This window comes from Pseudopipra pipra, chromosome 10, assembly GCF_036250125.1.
Source record: "Pseudopipra pipra isolate bDixPip1 chromosome 10, bDixPip1.hap1, whole genome shotgun sequence".
NCBI classification, from domain to species: Eukaryota; Metazoa; Chordata; class Aves; order Passeriformes; family Pipridae; genus Pseudopipra; species Pseudopipra pipra.
Genome location: NC_087558.1, coordinates 17,338,415 through 17,355,765, shown reverse-complemented (window position 1 = coordinate 17,355,765; position 17,351 = coordinate 17,338,415). Strand labels below are relative to the sequence as shown.

At 38.6% G+C, this 17,351-nt stretch overlaps 1 protein-coding gene across 15 annotated transcripts in view; it reads right to left on the bottom strand.

Moving 5' to 3' along the window:
* DOCK10 (dedicator of cytokinesis 10) overlaps positions 1 to 17,351 on the bottom strand; it is a 147,716-nt gene that overhangs the window by 17,423 nt on the left and 112,942 nt on the right. For 11 of the 15 annotated variants that reach the window (XM_064666514.1, XM_064666520.1, XM_064666515.1 and 8 more), the window contains exons 27-47: positions 16,434 to 16,505; positions 15,874 to 16,020; positions 14,766 to 14,849; positions 12,020 to 12,116; positions 11,403 to 11,447; positions 10,791 to 10,966; positions 10,559 to 10,675; positions 9,434 to 9,545; positions 8,596 to 8,717; positions 8,396 to 8,510; positions 8,154 to 8,220; positions 7,944 to 7,991; positions 7,170 to 7,271; positions 6,255 to 6,379; positions 5,756 to 5,868; positions 4,920 to 5,057; positions 3,562 to 3,744; positions 2,926 to 3,036; positions 1,695 to 1,910; positions 940 to 997; positions 511 to 609 (exon numbers count right to left, since the gene is read on the bottom strand). In XM_064666514.1, the coding sequence (XP_064522584.1) occupies positions 511 to 609; positions 940 to 997; positions 1,695 to 1,910; positions 2,926 to 3,036; positions 3,562 to 3,744; positions 4,920 to 5,057; positions 5,756 to 5,868; positions 6,255 to 6,379; positions 7,170 to 7,271; positions 7,944 to 7,991; positions 8,154 to 8,220; positions 8,396 to 8,510; positions 8,596 to 8,717; positions 9,434 to 9,545; positions 10,559 to 10,675; positions 10,791 to 10,966; positions 11,403 to 11,447; positions 12,020 to 12,116; positions 14,766 to 14,849; positions 15,874 to 16,020; positions 16,434 to 16,505 (2,347 nt within the window). The remainder of the gene's footprint in view (positions 1 to 510; positions 610 to 939; positions 998 to 1,694; positions 1,911 to 2,925; positions 3,037 to 3,561; positions 3,745 to 4,919; positions 5,058 to 5,755; positions 5,869 to 6,254; positions 6,380 to 7,169; positions 7,272 to 7,943; positions 7,992 to 8,153; positions 8,221 to 8,395; positions 8,511 to 8,595; positions 8,718 to 9,433; positions 9,546 to 10,558; positions 10,676 to 10,790; positions 10,967 to 11,402; positions 11,448 to 12,019; positions 12,117 to 14,765; positions 14,850 to 15,873; positions 16,021 to 16,433; positions 16,506 to 17,351) is intronic. The other 4 variants (XM_064666522.1, XM_064666518.1, XM_064666511.1 and 1 more) reach the window with 3 other exon arrangements.

Here is a 17,351-nt window from a genome sequence, read left to right as displayed (position 1 = left end):
TCCTTGTATCCCATGCAGAGAATTACTGTGAAATACACATTTCATAAACCATAGAGCCATTGGCATAGAAGCATTAAAAAATATAAGCCTGCACTTTATTTCTCTAATAAGCATCACAGATTTAAAAAAAACCTTAAGTTACATATGGATAACCAGATATTAATTCCATCCCCCTGCCCTCCCAGCTTTGGATAGCCAAGGAATTGGACATGGATTTGCATGCTAAACACCAACTGACCCGAGAGGGATTTCTCTTGCCAATGAAGAGCAAACTGCTCTCATGCTGAAAAAGCCCATAACCAGAGACATTCTGAGCCATCCATCAAACCAGCCAAAGAGCACAAGGAAAGGAACACGTTTCCAACATTACTTGCTTTCTATTACAGCCTTCAACATGCACTAGAAATAGTTTTGCTTTGGTTGGTATTTTTCCAGATCAGTTGCAGAACAACAGTTTGACTTCCTAGTTATGTTATTTGACCCATAAACAGGCACGGTTAGAGCACTCACTTCCTCCATTGTGAGTTGTTAGTAACACATTACTATCAGAGACTTGACCATCTTCCAGGAGCATACGTGAGGTACAAATCTTTTCCATTTTCCAGTAACCTATGATAGTGTAAGATGGTATTAGTATAGTGCTACTGGTATGTGTTAATACATGCATATGTAATAAAAACAGACTAACAAGTGAAGCATTCTCTTTTAGCACTAGCTTGCTAAACATTTAATTAACCCTCTTTACACAAAACACACACTTTCACTGTTCCAGTGTTAAGACTAGCATTTATGATATATTTTAAAAATAAAATATTTGGGAAGAATTCAAGCTACTTTAAGAATACTTTACATATAAGGAAGGAAAGCAGGACAGCCAAAACTTATTTTCAAGAATAATGTTTATAGATACATAGTTGGCTTTGAATACGTTGATCTTACCTTTTCTCTTCAGGTACTCTGCAATGAGAGCAGCAATATGAATATAGCACATAGCAGCCTGTAAGGAGAGACCAATATGTTAAAGTGCACTGTATGACTTACAGATTACATGTGATAAGGAGCACATACTTTCACCACTGCCAGGTCTTGATGCAGAAAAGGGAAGACAAAACCAATCTAACTAAGAAAATAAAGGATTAAAAGATTAAATCCTTCTGGAGCGTTAATTTCACTAGGTGTCTTATGTAAATACATAGATTTGCTCAAGAAAACCATTAAGATTACTTAATAAATACGATATTCCTGGGTTATGCAGTGAAGTTTTGCATCACCTGTTTAGTTTTTGATGAACAGGAAAACACATTATAAACACAGCTTCTTTTCTATGCCATAGTGGGGGAGAAGAAAATCATTTATGTAAATTATTCATTGCTCATAACCCCTGCTACACTACAGCTGCCGTGCCCATTAGGGTTTAACAGCAGAAATGCCAAAGTGACACTGCCCACAGCTTCCCTGTCAGAGAGTTCCAAGTCTTGCTCAAGCACATCTCAGGTAGTCATGATCAGGTAAACTGGGATGAGCAAATCACATCTCTGGGTGTTTTTCAAACCTGTATTCCTCTAATTTCAAGTACGTGAGAGATACTGTATGATTCTCTTAAATGACTGCTGTTGTCTGTCTTTCAAAGCCCTTTTCATCAGAACATCTCAGCCTAAAGACAAATGGATTTCCTGTTCATGTATGTACTTTACCTCTGATAAATCTCCATTTCTCGCGTGAATCTTGGCCATGCTTTCAAGCCACGTCCTACGTAATTCAGGTGTGCTGGCATATGAATTTGCTAGGCTGTACTGCAGATCCACAAGCATCTCAGGGTCCTTCTCATGCTCCTTCATCTGAGCTGTGGCCATCAAAACTGTCCTGATGCGTTTGGTCAGATCCTTCACCTCTGCTGGGAAATTAACGTTCTTTGGGAAAGATAAGCAACACATCACTAAAACCATCCAAAGAGTCCCATGCAGCACCCCTGAATGAGCTAGAGTTCTGCTTATGGAAGACCTTTGTACCTTTCCCTAATTCAGTAGGCTTGGAAGCAGAGTCACAGTTCCACAGTACATACACATTGTACACAAATTCTTGATGTTTTCAGACTTGTTTCCCTCCTTTACTTTGTTTAAAAGTAAAAACATCCAGAAAAAGTAAATGAAACTAAATGCTCCCCTCCTCTATGTCACACAGAGAGGAGCATGTCACAGAAGCAGTGTGACTGACTGCAGTCCTGTGAAATCAAAGCTGGACTTTGAAAACAAATACAATTGTTAACTGCATCTTATTACGTAAGACATCAAATTACTTATGCTAATTATCTACTCGTTTGTTTATACTAACTTTATTATTAACTCAGTGGAGCTACGCTAAAGGCATCTTCAGAGAAGGAACAACACCTCCAAAATACAAAATTCAAAATGCATGTTGACAAATGTTTGGACAGGAATTGCAAAAATTATAAACCAGAATCTTTTTTCAACAATTTTAGTATAGACAGTGATTATAATAGCAGTGGTAACTCATATAAATGGTAAGTGCCTTTTTCAGGTTGTGCCTGTTTTTGCTACGTGCTTACTGAAGAAAGGAAAGGGGCTGTTTGTAGACTAAAAATTGTTTGTCGACTGCAATTGCGTTTCATTAGTCACAATGCAGGACATCTCTGACATCAGGCAAATGAACAAAATAAGCAATAAATAACAAATAATACAATTTTCAAATAAAAATCCTTTTTGTTTGAAGAAAACTATTTTTCAGTTATTAAGCTTCTGAGTCAGAAGCACTTTCATGAATTTCAGACTGCCTGAGAGAGGCACACTATGAATGCATAAATCACTGGCTAAAAAGAGCCAGCAATTTTATTCATTGAAACACTTGCTCCTGTGAAATTGTTGACCTTTTGCAAGAGGCAGTGATTGAAAAAAAAATGTTTCTTACTTTCATCTGCTTGTCTCCATTAGCAAAATTATTTATAATTGCAAGTGAATGTTGAAAACGAGATCCGCCAATCCCCGCATCCGCTATCAGCTGGCTCACTGCTTTGATGAGCTGCACAGGGGGAGCAAACACAGGATGCAATTAGCCAAGAAAATCAGAGTTTCAGAATACTTTTTAACCCCTATTTTAGTATTACTTGATATACCAGGCTAGTGCACTGTGATACCTGTCTTAAAAGATAGCATATACGACGGCAAGGACTGTGAATAATCTTTCCAATGTGTGTAACTGCTCACATTTTGCAGAGTAATCGTGTTATTAATGGACTTCACATTTCTGTTCCTGTGCTATCAGGATTCTGTTTAGTTTCTTTTTCAGCTCTGCTCTCACTGCTGTAAGCAATGCATGTGAATCAGGAATAGCCATTTATCTGGTGACATGGCCACATTTACAGCTGTTGGCTCTCCCTGGACAATGCTGAGCAGCCCAAAAAACATGAGAGAATCCAGTCCAACTTCACACTTGGCAGGAAAATCAAGCTGCCACTGAGAATAGCCTTGCTTCAATGCATAAAAATAATAATGATAAAAACTAGTGCACATCAGTTAAATACTGATGATCTCACACTTTGCTTACCTGTAGATGGGATCTGACTATTGATTTCTGCTTGTTAAATTCAAAGTTCTTTCTCATGAAAAAATAAAGAAGAGCAGACGCTTCTGTCTGAGTCAAACGTGACCTATGGTTACAACACTTCAGGATTTCATAGCAGAGGGAACCACAGAGATCTGCTTGTCCTTGGAAGAATGCTGATGGGAACTGTTGAAAAGAAATGTGTGAATATGTTCAGCACTACTCTCAGGCCTTGGTGCAGTTATTCTGAGTTAACAATTTTTTCTGTTAAGCTTACAGTAAAAACAGCTCTCCCATAGTCATTCACACCAGGGTTTAAACTAAACATAATCCCACGTGCAAATTAAGATTAAGTAAGAGGTGCACACAGATTTTCATACAAACACCATATGCCATCAAACTGGCCTCCAGGAAACCCAGACAGCAGCTGGCACACAGCAAGCACAGCAGCAGAGCAGCCTCTCCACAAGGAAAAGCAGGAGGGGGGAGTTCTGTGCTACTGTAAAAGTTGTTCAGGAGAAGGAAAATACTCTTTGAGTAGCAAAGTCAGTGAACTTCCAGAGGTCAAGTGTTTGAACAGCAGGAGGCAACAGAGAGTGAAGGATGGCTCTCCAAGCCATACCTACTATTATCAACAGGGTGAGTGCAACAGAAGACAGTGAGGAGAGGTGAAGGACATACATATTGGCCACAGATCTAAAGTACTGCCCAAGAGGTTCTGCTGCAGGAACCACACGTGATCCCTGTTCCCACAGAACTATGAAGAGAGAATTCAATCCCCTAAGCTATGGGATAAATTTAAAGGGCAATTCTGGATATATATTTATTCTCCCAATGCAGAGAGCTCTTCCGTTCCTGTCTGGTACATAATTTAAAGCTGTCTGTGGATGGTTTACTTCATGTTTCCCCCATGTCCTCAAGCTGCATTACTAGAAGAAGCATGATTTCCTCCTCCTTTCCCCTGAGATAACAACCAGAGTGAGGTCACTGATCTACACTCTTGTGTTTCATAGGAACATTTAGGAGATGAGGCCAGCCTTGCTTATTCTCACTTTCCCATAGCAATTGTTATCTGTGTGCTACCTTCTGCTTAGTTTTAAGAGAATCTCATCTAAGTCTATGACTTGGAAATTGTGCAGCCTTTGCAGTTGGCACCCAGTGCCAAATTGCCCATGATCATTTACATATTTTTTCAGATATTGTGAACTTCTTACCATAAATCAGCAATAAATAAGATCATCTTTGTCAGAAATAAGTATTAATACAGTGAAGTTCAGAACTCTTTCAAAGTACCCAGTTGCCCCCAAGCTGTACTTGTAACATATTAATAGGCACATTTAACAGGATAAAACCATAGTTACCTTGCCCACAAACAGCCGTAGGGCAGCAAAGACATGCTTGAGAGCTGCTGCTGACTGGTTGATTTGCAAAAAGAGCATGTGTGTGTCAAAGACTTTCTTCATCAACACATTCTGGCAATCAGATTGCTGGAGCTGCCTCTGAAAAGTTCACAGATAGGACATTCTGGTTATTAAAGTGAATGAACAGAAGCAGCTGGACTTTACATCGGAGTGGTCTCATGGAGATGCTTTTCTCAATGTAAAAATCTCTGCAGATCAGGCTTTTCCAGCTTGCTACAGGCTCTTTCCTTGTAGTTCTTCAAGGACAGCACTTTCTATGCCTGTGGTTTGTACACACTGTATTTAAGGGCTGGGTAGCAGACAGGAAACACAAAAATGTAAAAGGACCTGTTTGCTGTATTGTGGCTGTGAGACCTCCAACAAGTCATCTGGGCTTGCTGAAGCAATCTGAGCAGTTTTTAAGGAAGCAGAGGATCTATCTGCTGACTTGAAGAGATACAGATAATAACCAGCTTGGAAATCTGTTGTCAAAAATCTCTGAAATCTAGTGGGATAACCATGAGTCAGAAAAGGTGTTGTATTAGCAGATGCATGACAATTTCAAGCAGAGCAGGGTTTTACATAGCCCTGGATACGTGTTGTTCTTCCACATCCTTCTATTCAGTTTGGATACTATGAGTCAATTCTTTTCTAAAAGACCTTCACTGAGGACTGGCATATCTTATTTCCCTATCCCGCTGCCCCAGGCATTCCAAGTTTTCTGTGTGCCTGCTTCATTCCACCACATATCCCACATGGCACCCGTTCAAACAGAAAACAAAACCAGCAAAATATACCTGGTGATTCAGAGTGTAAAGACACAACAGGTCGAGGATTGTGAGGGACACTTCTGTGGCAATGTTTGCCTCTGTGTCTACGTACTGTACAATGTCTGTTTCGCTGGAGGTACCTGCAACATATAAAAAGCAAGATGACAAGCAATCTTCTAAATGTTGCTAAAGATTATTTAATTCTCAGTCTGGTCATTAAGTATTATACAGTAGAGATGGGGTTCTAACTGCACACTTAATCAAAGGGGTATTTTGAAGAAAACTGCTTATAGGAGATGAAAGGAGTGGGAATTTGAGCCAACTTTCACTGGCTGCACCAGAGATGTGAGTATATCCTTGCATTGTTTCTGTTCATCCTCAAAGGAGGTGAGAAACCTAATTGAAAAGTGGAATAGACAACTTTGTTCTCATAATTTTAAGAACCTTCTGCCATAAAAAGGTCTATATAGAGCCTGACCTAAACCCCACAGAAGTTCAGAGGGAAGTAAATAATTTCTGTACTTACTTGCAGTGCTACTGTCTATCATCTGCAAGAGTTTGGGGTTAGAAAGTGCATTTTTGCCACGGATTATTGGTAATGTTTGAGATCTGTGGTGCTTGTGGCCATCGTGACTTGAAGTAGAATGCATCCTGAAATTGAAAGGTACCATCAAAAACAGAAACAAAGAATATATTATTATGCCTGTTCTGAATTTTTCTGTGTCAGTTACTGCACTACTTCTCACAGGCTGAGTTAAACAAACTGATGCAGAACTTTTCAGAGAAAAAAAGATGAAGAAAGTCAGTGAGGTGGACAAAACAAACATGTGCTGTGATTTCTTGAGATCACAGGGAACAAAACATGCATTGAGCACTGAAATAGAGCACCAGCTTAAATAGCTGGTTGATGTTTAGAAAACTGTCTTAGGCTGAAGAGAAACTGAGATGAGTTCTGTTAGCTCAGAATATAAGAAAAATATATCCTGCTCGAGAAAGAAATGATACAGCTACTCTTAGGTGAAAAAATTGTGACAAACTGACAATGACAGTAAAAATATGTGTACATATGCATGTGTTCTTTTAATCCTCTTTGATGCTGACAAACATATCATTAATTTATAATGAGAAGCTTAGAACTAACATACTAATGATTATCATAATTTTTAAAGGATCTGAGCTGAAAACAACAGCTACTGTTTCTGCAATACTGAACAATATTGACAGTAACTAAGAATTCTTCTGAACATAACACTTTAAACAGCAGCTTGTAAGTCAAGTTGAAGTTAAAGGGACTCATATAGTTCACAGCTTTGGAGGCTCAGAAATATGTTACATGTTTTGTCAGCCTCTTTTTGGTCAATGCTGTGGCAGGGTATGAGGGCTGGAGGGTGACAACAAAGGTTTTGTTTTTACACAAGTTAGTAATACAATGTGACATTACCACTGGGAGAGCAGCCCCGATGCCTGGCCAGAGGAGTTCGAACCTTTCAGGGTTCCATTATTCTGGGTGGCCTGAACAAACTTAAAAGCAGCAGCAATTTTCCTATTAAGAGAAAACAAGTGTTAATCTGTTACAGAATGTGACATGGATTTTTGCCATGTCCCTGAAGAATAAATGCAGGCCTGACCAAAGCTGCCGTGGAGCATGAACTGGTTCATTTGGCGACCTTTAACTTTTACACTGTATGACATATAGACCAGTTCACAGTGGTAACATAAAATTAAAAATGAAACATCAATTGAGATAAAGTATGCATTTCACATTTCACGGCTGAACACAACCCCCCTTTTTTGTCAGAGAGTACGGAGAGGCAGAACATTATTTTTCTTTTTATTGCTGTGAAACACTTATTTATGCCCATTAAAACTATTCTTTCCATGACTTGCATAGAAATCCAGTGTTCAAAGTTCCCTTGTTTGGCATATGAACAGAAATACTGTTGAGAAAGGCCCAGCACTTTGAGTTATAAATGCAAGAATGGTTGTATATCATTGCATGTAATTCATCTTTTGTAGCAGGTATGCACTCAGACATCCAGAACACCATGATAACATTGTTTCCATAAAAGAAAAAATGAAGCATACATTGGCTTCAGTATGACAAACTGATGATTTCAGAAGATAATTCATAGATACACTGTTAACCTCATTTAAGTCTAATATAATGCTGTAATATTTAAATACTATAGCATACAGTCTGTAACTAGAGAATTACCTTACAATGTTGCGTTTTCCTAGATATCTGAAATTTTGCAGACAAACCCTGAAAGATAAAACAACACATTTTATGTCTATTAACGGCTTCATACTTACGAAAAATATCTCAGCCTATTCCACTAGGTGGACAAGCCCAAAGAGAAATTGTTTGCAGCCATCACTTTAGAATATTCAACATTAAAATCAAACAACCACAAAGTAAACTTACTCTAAAATGCTGAAAAAGTCCGTTATTTCTGAGAATGGTGCTCGCAACCAGTAGGAAATCAGTGCATCTAAAGGGAGATATTAAAATATTAAAATATATTATGTATCTGTTATAGCAAAATAAACTTGCCCCAAAGCCTGTAAAACACACTGATAATTATTTTAATTTAATCTGTGTTTGAATTCAGCATTCACAGTATTTTACAACAATACAAATTAAGTGGTGAGTGCACATTTTCTTACCTTCCGAAATGGTTTTCATAATGTGAAGGAAACACATAAGAAGACTTCTGGTTTCAGCTTGATCCAACTTGTCAAAACGAAGAGTTGATCCAATCAAAGACAAAGGTCTCATGATCTGTTGAAGTGACAGCAAGGGGCCTTGTTTAGTATAGTGATAGACTTCCACCTCTGGTAAGCGTTTTCAACATTTGCACATGTACCTTTTCACACGTGTCAGTTCTCTCACTGTTTTTTTCATTGGTACTTGGGTTAGATTCAAGACTTGCTAAGGAAGCTCTGGAGTCAGCATGGTTTGCTGCAGAGATAGCTATTGATGAAAAGGCTGTAAATGAAAGTCATAGCAAACATGCTAAACTAAAACATTTATGGATACAAAAACTAACAAAAAATGGAAAACTTAAAAGGTGTCACATGCTGGATTGAGACAAGTGCTTTGATCTTCCAACAGCAAAGCTGTTGATGGGTATGTTTAGTACTGAAAACATGCAACAAATTGAAGTACAATGATTCAGTTTCCATTTTTCATGGCATTAAAAGGGCCTGCTGCATTCTGCCAGGCCTAACCTAAAGCCACAAAAATCAGTGGAAAGATGCCTGAATTCACTTCCTTGAATTTTGAAATGGGGTTTGGAGGAAGTGAACAAAGTAAGTTGTGTTTCTACTATTCTGTTAAGCCTGGAAAAACTAAGAAAATTTGCCTCCAAGAGACAGGATTTTCCAGGAGAAACCTTGGAACTATTCTTAAATCAGGCAGAGACTACAAGAATAAACTCGGGCAAAGGGAATTCTGAGAGCCTGAATACTGGCATCATTCCAAAGCAGGAGAGAAAGTGAAGCAGTGTAAGAAGAACAGTTTCACTAAAGAAATAAAAATCAATCCAGAAACACCCATAGAGAAGAGAAACATTGCATACCATGTTTCCCCAAATATTGTACAGAATGGGTTAATGACATCCTCCATGAATACTAAGCAGAAAGCACGATGGATTGAGGTACACAGAAATCTGACTATGTGTGTGTTCAGTCTGTTATTTGTACCTGCTATAGAGTTCAGAACATCTTTGGAAAAGGACGTGTCCACAGAGTTTGCATGTTTCATTGCTGTCTGGCTCTGAAATCCTCCAGCTGTGCTCAAGTCATCCCTAGATCCCTGTATTTGAAAGAAACAGAGGAAAGTCCAGTAGGTGATATCACTCATAACTTTGATAATGACAGCACACCCAGTAGGCTCAGACGCTGAGTTTGAGAACCTACTTTCAGTTGTTTAGACATGACAGCCTCAAAGGATCAAGGCTTGCCATAATATGCCAAATAGTTACTTGCAATATGAAACCCTCTCATAGTGGAATTTGTAAAGGACAGGGCAAGCCTAGCTGTGTTTGCTTCTGAAACACTAACACAGCACGGGGAAAGGAAAATTAATTGCCATTAGCAATACTCAGATGAAATGGGCTTATTTGCTGGAAGCACTGAAAGACACAACACCCCTGCAGAAACTGGCTTTTAGTTTTTAAAGCAGGGCTACGATTATAACACATCTAAACTTTGAAGAAACAAACAAACATACTCCTCCAGATGTGCAGTTTATATGGACATTTTCTGTGGCAGTAAAGCTGTTTCTGTACCCCTTCCCTCCTTCAGTTACTTATATGCATTCCCTCTGTCTCCCGCTCACGGTATAGCTCATGGTCGCTCTTTGTACTGCCCTTGGGTCCACCACGTAACCCTGCAAAGAATCTGTGGGCAATGGGAGCTTTTCTTTACATCAAGGTCTCCCAGTTTCCTGCCAAGGGACCTGCCTGAGGACACATCCTCAGCCCCCAGCCTGCAGCAGCAGCGTAAATGTACTGGGACTGGCTGGGGCTCCAAACTTCTAGGCTCGAGTTTCCAGCCCTGTGACAGCCAGTGTCCTGGGGGTGTTCCCAGCCCTGCCAGTACAGACTCCCAGAGCCCTGCAGGTGCTCTGCAAATCGAGACTTTCCAAATGAAACTTTGCAGATGCAAATATATCAGCATTTTCAGAACTGCATTCTGTTAGCTAATTTGTGACCAGCATAAACTTGGACCTCTTCTCACCAGACTGACTGGGTTAGACTGGCTCAGTTTGATCATTTCAGTGCTCCAAAAAAAAAAAAAAAAAAAAAAAAAAATCACATGAATTACCTGATTGGAAGTATTGATATTGAAGAGGAACATATCTTTCATGTAAATCCTTGGCATATTGTCCAAAAGCATTCCATAGAGTGGCATGTACAGGTTTGCTATTTGTGCCTGTTTTGCCTGAAAATTAAATATACAACATAATCCTCAAGAAACTACTAACCATATACCAGTGGCTAAATATGTTTAGCTATTGTGTGAACAAGCAAATGAAAAGAATAAACAGTTTCTTTACCGGCTCTGCATATCGATCATCAAATGAATGCTTTGCCATTAAGTTTTTAAGCACAGCCAAAGCTAAGTGCCTGATATCCTGGTCTTCTTGCAAGGCAAAACCAACCTCCCGCAGCAGGACTCCAATTAGAAAATGCTTACGGCAAAATTCATTAGTCAGTGTGTACTCTGGAATATCTTGGAACAGAACGGACAAGAAGGCTTAAATTAATATATAAGTTACATACACCCTCCCTGCCATTTTTCAAATTTTCAATCTACTGTTAAACCTCGATTTCTTGATTTGACTGCCTCATTCTGCTCCCTCACTTCCCAGAATGAATTAATCTAATATTATTATTTATCAAAGTCATGCAGTCTCTACTATTTATATATAAATTCCCACATGAGAATCTCAAATGTTTAGCTCATAAGGCTACTAATTTCTTTGAGGCACAAATTGTTGGTCCCATATCCTAGCTGGAAGGGTTCTTAAAAACCACAGAGATTGAGAGCAATTCCACTTTTGAAAATGGTAAATAATTTTTGTCTAAATGCTGTGGTAGCAGTCAATGTAAACCTTAAAGCTCTTGATGTACGATTCTGTTCACTTATGCAGTCATTTTGTTCATACCTGATGTTCGATATTCCTGTGCTGATTCTGGTGGTGTCACAGTGTCTTCATTTTTCATAAACATAAAAAATACGCAAAAATAATGCATTTTTAATTATTAATTGCAAAAAACATATTTGCTCTGCCTTTGTTTTAAAAATTTGACTCAAATTTGAATTAAACAGCTTCTACTGTTAAAAAAAAGCTGTATGTCAGAACCAAACGCATTTTTTTGATGCTGCAAACTGAAGTAAAACGAAGACAAGCCCATTGTTTGAGCTTCTTCCCTTTCTGTTGTACCTTTTGAAACCCTTCCCTCGTTCACCACCTCCCATGGCTAATGCAGTAGCCTTACTGATTTAGTAAATCAGTCATCACAAAGAGTCCAATACATGCACCTCAAAACTTCCAGCAAGAGCCACCTCCCAACCCCCTCATCGGCCTGTCAGAGGTTGCATTTATTTACAGGCATACTGAAATTAAGTTATTTTTAATCACACTGCTTAAGTACCACACCCAAAAAACTGTCTGAGGTTTCAGAGCCTGATGAGAGCACTTGAGAGAGTTAATTATTATCTGCTCTTTGAACCTCCCAATAATTTGCCGTCATATAGAAACTCTCCCGGGAGGCGCCTTACCAGGAATGTTTGAAGACCTTATGGGCAGGCACAGAGGGATAAAGTGCTCATGATGACAGACTTCTTGGAGAAAGTCAAATTTGAACTGATGTAAAGTCTGAAAATCACAACAGGCAATGCCTCAGTTCAGATTAAAACAGGGGAAATGGTGAGACAGAGCTCCACTATTACTTATCTCTACCTCAAACTTCACACTTGCACCCAACAACAAAACCTTACCACTTGTTATGCCAAACTGCACGAATAACGTGTGCTTTTCATCTCTGTTATCAAAAGAACTTGTCACAGACAAACAAGCTTTTTGGATTCTTCAACTATGATTTTTTGTTGAAGACATACTAATAAACCTAAGCTTGATCCAAACTAAATATTTAAGGTATATTTAAAGCTATGTTGGGTCTTTTGATGACATATACTATAGTATATAATCATAGCGAAGTATCTTCTCCAGTTCACAGAAATTTCAAACCACCATAGTTATGACTTCTCTTTTTATTTTTTTTTACTTCCTTTTTTTTTTTTTGCCAGTCAAATACGAAGTTTCAGCCAAACAGGTCAGACCTAGAAATTACTGACAGTAGTAAAAACTTCCTCTGTTGATGCCAGTGAGTTCCAGCTCTAAGGGACTTGGGTAATATATAGTTTTGGTATTATTTCCTTAGTATCTCCCTCCAAAGAAGCCATCCATGATCTTTTGTGGAGCCTTACAATTACCTCAAGAATTTATCATTCCTACTATAATGATGTGACACTGGGATATAAAGATAATATATGATATCCAGTAACAAATTTCTATTTCCATCTTCTCAGCTCACTGTTTTCAGTGGCAGAAAGCAGTTATTCAGGGCTACCCTGAATGCTCTAGCATTAGGAAGTACTTGTAAAAGTCTTTTAATTTGCACTATAATTAAATTGCAGCATTTCTGCTGCCACTGTCAGGCTAGGATACCTGGAACATGCACTTTTCAGAGTCTACCAAGTAGTGGATAGTAGGAAATTTTTCCCTGAAATGTTTTCTTGCACTTCATCAGGAACACAGGTGGACATGCTAATGGCAAATAAAGAAGTGAAGCATCTGAAATGCATTTCCCAAGAGGAACTGTGACATTTTGAGGGAACACAGCAATGAACTGGTTTCTAACGAGGTATTTCAACTTTTGAATAAATATTTCTCAAAACAATCCTTAAATGTCAAAATATGGAGTACCATGAGGGATATTTCTGTGGAACAGAATTACAATTAATTCAAACTGTACTGCTATAGATGGGTACACCAACAAAATATTCAGGCAACAATATACACTGTTACATTTTCTGAAAAGGGAGGTCAGTTTGCAGATTGTCTTTTTGATACATAAACAATCCAGTTAAAGAAGCAAAAGACACAGAAAGAAATCTTGCAGCACATTTAGAAGACTGACTCTTGCTCAGGCATTGAAATGAAAATGATGCAAGGCCTCTCTCTCCTTGAGGTCAGAAATCTCTGGTTTTATTTTGTGACTATTGTTTTCAAGCGCTACAAAGCCTGTTCCAGCAGTACATCTGTCACAACTCTGCAGTGATTCTGCTTCCAACACCCTGGCAGATGGACCTGGAAGGATTCTGGCAATGCTCACACACTTACTGCCAAGGAGGTGCTAAGTGCTGCTCTGCACACTGATTAATCTCAGGCTTTTCCATTGGCCATTAATGGGCTTTTTTAATTAAACATCTGTTTCTGTGGTTGACTGTCTTTAGGGGAAGTTTGAAATGTGGAAACAGTTTTCAGATTGCATAATATTATTTACAGAATTATAGACTTTAGGCTTTGACATCAATAATTGAGAGACTCCATTCTACATCTGTTCCAGAGATTAGGTGAAAGACCTGAGAGCAGAAGGAAGTTGGTTACAGTAAAAAGCAAAGCAGACCTGAAGTAATCTCACTCTAGCCACAAATGCCCAGATCACCACTAAAGAATTATAAGAAGCTGATGGATGAAAGTTTTGTAAACTTTCTAGGGAAAGATGAGTCGTTCAAATTGTATATCTTGAATACATTCTGTTATCTATATATATGTGCTCTGGTATGATAGCTCATAAACTCTGGCGTGTAAGAGAAAAAGCCTGTGACTCATCCTGATGGATGAAGAGCAAAGGAGTCAAGCTGAATAATTTGGGGACCTCTCGCTGTTTGAAATTTATTGTTCAAACTATATCAGTGACTACTGCAGGTATTGTAGAAGAAATTCAGGCTGCAGGGAATTTTCCTCATAGCAAGCATGAACTTATTTGGAGCAGATTGGCCTTCTTGCATCATCAATGAGGTAAGAACATGGCATTCATGGTTACAGTCTCACTTGAGTTTACACAACGGTAAGGTAACTCCTTTCATATGCTCTTACTTCATCCTCTTCAAAGAAAATTAATGCCAATTGCTGCTGATCTTTATGGACCAAACCACAAATGTACTCTCAAGGAATCAAAGCTTAAATTCAGCCTTTTGAATGCTTTGTCCTGAGCAGTCTGTAGTCTGCTCTTACAGGTCTCAGTGAGTAGTTGTTTCAACATGGCTATTTACTTCCAGAAAAGGGGAATAGGTGATTTGAAACCAGGAGGTTTTAATCCATATTTACAGTAAATGTTTTCACTAACTTGAGTTCTGAGCATGGTGAAGTCATGGAATCATAAATAATTTCAATATAAAAATATTCTGCTAGTCAGTCACTTTAGAAAAAACAGAAACAAACAATAAATCAAAACCATACCTTGCTATCTCCAGCTCCGAACATACTTATATAATTGTTGACCATCTTGAACACAAATCCACGATCCATAAATGTAAAACAGCGCTAAGAAAGCGGGGCAAAAAAAAGAAGTATTATTTTATAGGCAAAAGGAGCAGTACATGGCCTCACTTACCTGGCTGTTCACTTTTGGTTGAATTGTTTGTGCAGATGAGGTTAGCCTTCAGCAGGGCAAGGAAAATCAGGGAAATGGCAAATCTGCCTTGATCTTTACATTTATTTTCACTAACAATAAATTGATCAAACTTTTCATTTTTACTGTGTCCACAGACTAAAATAGCCATCACAGTGCACTAGAGAAAGCTTATCTAATGAAAGTCATTCACATGTGGCACCACTCCATTGTTAGAGGTGGCACATGATGGGAACTGACCTGAACATCTCTCTCAGCAACAGGGCAGTGACTTGTGAGGAATCAGTCCAGCCACAATACTCATTGTCTGAGCTGTGTTCTCTCTCTGGGACCAAGTACTACTACAAGCTCTTCCTGACTGATGGGACTAAGTATTGACAGAAGTTGTAAAGGTTTTTGAGGGCCCTGGTTCTACAGTTACTGGCATTTTTAACTTGCAGAGTCAGCCTACCAGATAGAGAATGCAATCTTCAGTTCTCTCCTTTTCTGCAGTTCCTGAACTCTGCAAAACTAGAAAAGCCCTGAGCCTTCTGCCACACACATTCAAACATGGTTCCTCAATTAGGAACAATTAATCCACCCATAGTCACTCAGGGCTATAGCATTTAAAGAAAAAATACCAGCTCAACTCTAACTACAGTCTCATTCCCTACCAAACTTTTTACCCATTTGAACATAATTTAAGAATCTGTAAAAGCTGAAAACTTCATACACAGAAATGAATTACAATTGATTTAAAGCAGACTTACATAAAGCTTTTTGCAATCTCAAAGACCCAAGGCCATAGAAAATGAAACAATCCAACACTGAACTAGGAAACTGAGCCATCATTCACTCAGAATTGGTTTTAATCCCTCTGACTGGACTAGAATAGTTTCTAGTTAGCATTAAGTATGGGTAAATAAATGCACATGCTGTAATGACAAAACATCTCACCTTGAGAAATTTGGCAGTGCTGTAGTTTGCATTCCTGGTTTCTTCAAGAGAATCCTTGTACTTCCAAAGAACATGGTCTGCTAAAATCATCACAAGGGTATCCAGCTCAGCTTGAAATGATTCTGGAAACCTCCGAGTTCGAGAAACCTAAGCAAGGAATAGATCATCAACTTGAGAGTGTATGATGCTGCACATTAAACCTGAAAGTACATTCAGGCCAACAATAAAGACATTAAAGCACAGGCCATTCAACATAGAAGAAAAGTATTCCTAGAATTCCACGGATCTATTCTGAGAATAAACTCCAAACAGAAAAATCTGGTCCACAAGAAAGCGGGAAACCTATCCTCAGTTCTTGTACAGTCAAGAATAGGTTTGAGCCTAGCAGGTAATATAATTTTTTTTTTAGGTAAGCCGAATATTTTACAAAGTATAGCAGCATTTATTTTATTGACCAGACAAGGAGAAAAGTTCAAATATGTGTATTTCCCAGGATTCTGCATTTTATATTTTCCCTAAGAGAAGGATTGCCTGCTTGATGAGCTTATGCATATTCTTACCTTTGTTTTGTTTGTATCAACCAAGTGCTGTGCCATTGATTTTAAGATAACTGCAAAGAAGAACCAGGAATGCTGTTCAAAAGAAGGAAAAGAGCAAATGAAAAACGATTACTCGAATAAATACATTATGATCCATTACCATTCCTTACAGATGGATTGCATGTCTCAGTAATGCACAACGATAAAAACGATGCAACAAGTAAATTTAAAAATCTAAGTGTCATGTATTTGAGTAACACTGGATTATGTCCTTAAGAGAGCTGAAGCCATCAGCATTTTGTCATTGTGGTTTTGTGCAACAAGGAGCCCCCAGGCACCACTCCTATAATCTTCCCATTCCTACTGAGCACTGTCTTCATGGCTTGTTTGCAGGTAACTGGCAGAAAAGTGTGATGCAGAGAATCTCAGAGAATAAAACTGCTTTGTTAGTTTCAGCAGACTGGAATTTGGCACAGAATAAGATGGTACTTGTTTAAAACATGAACAGAGTGGTTCTTCAAGTATCATTTGTAACAGTGAATAGGTGGGATACAGATATCTGTATCCTCAGATATGTGAGACAAATACACTCAAAAAGCTTACAAATTGCAAAAAAAACCCCAGCCACCCCTAAACAAACCCAACCACAAGTACTTTTGGATGGCCCAGGTTTCCTGCAGGCTAGCATTTCTGCTTTTTTCAGTCCACTTTTTGCTATTGCAGTGGCTCAGCACCAGAAATCAGAACTGGTTCTTTTTAAACAAGTGAGCGTATTTTTGCCACTGGGAATTCCTGAGCTGGACTAGCTAGCTCTTGTACCATAACTGAGAGACTCAGTGATGGGCCTTACACATGTATGAATTTATGAGACCTGGTTTGATATGAGAAAGCTCAGGAAACTCAATCATTCTATTTTGGTAACTGTTAATCAAAGGTGAT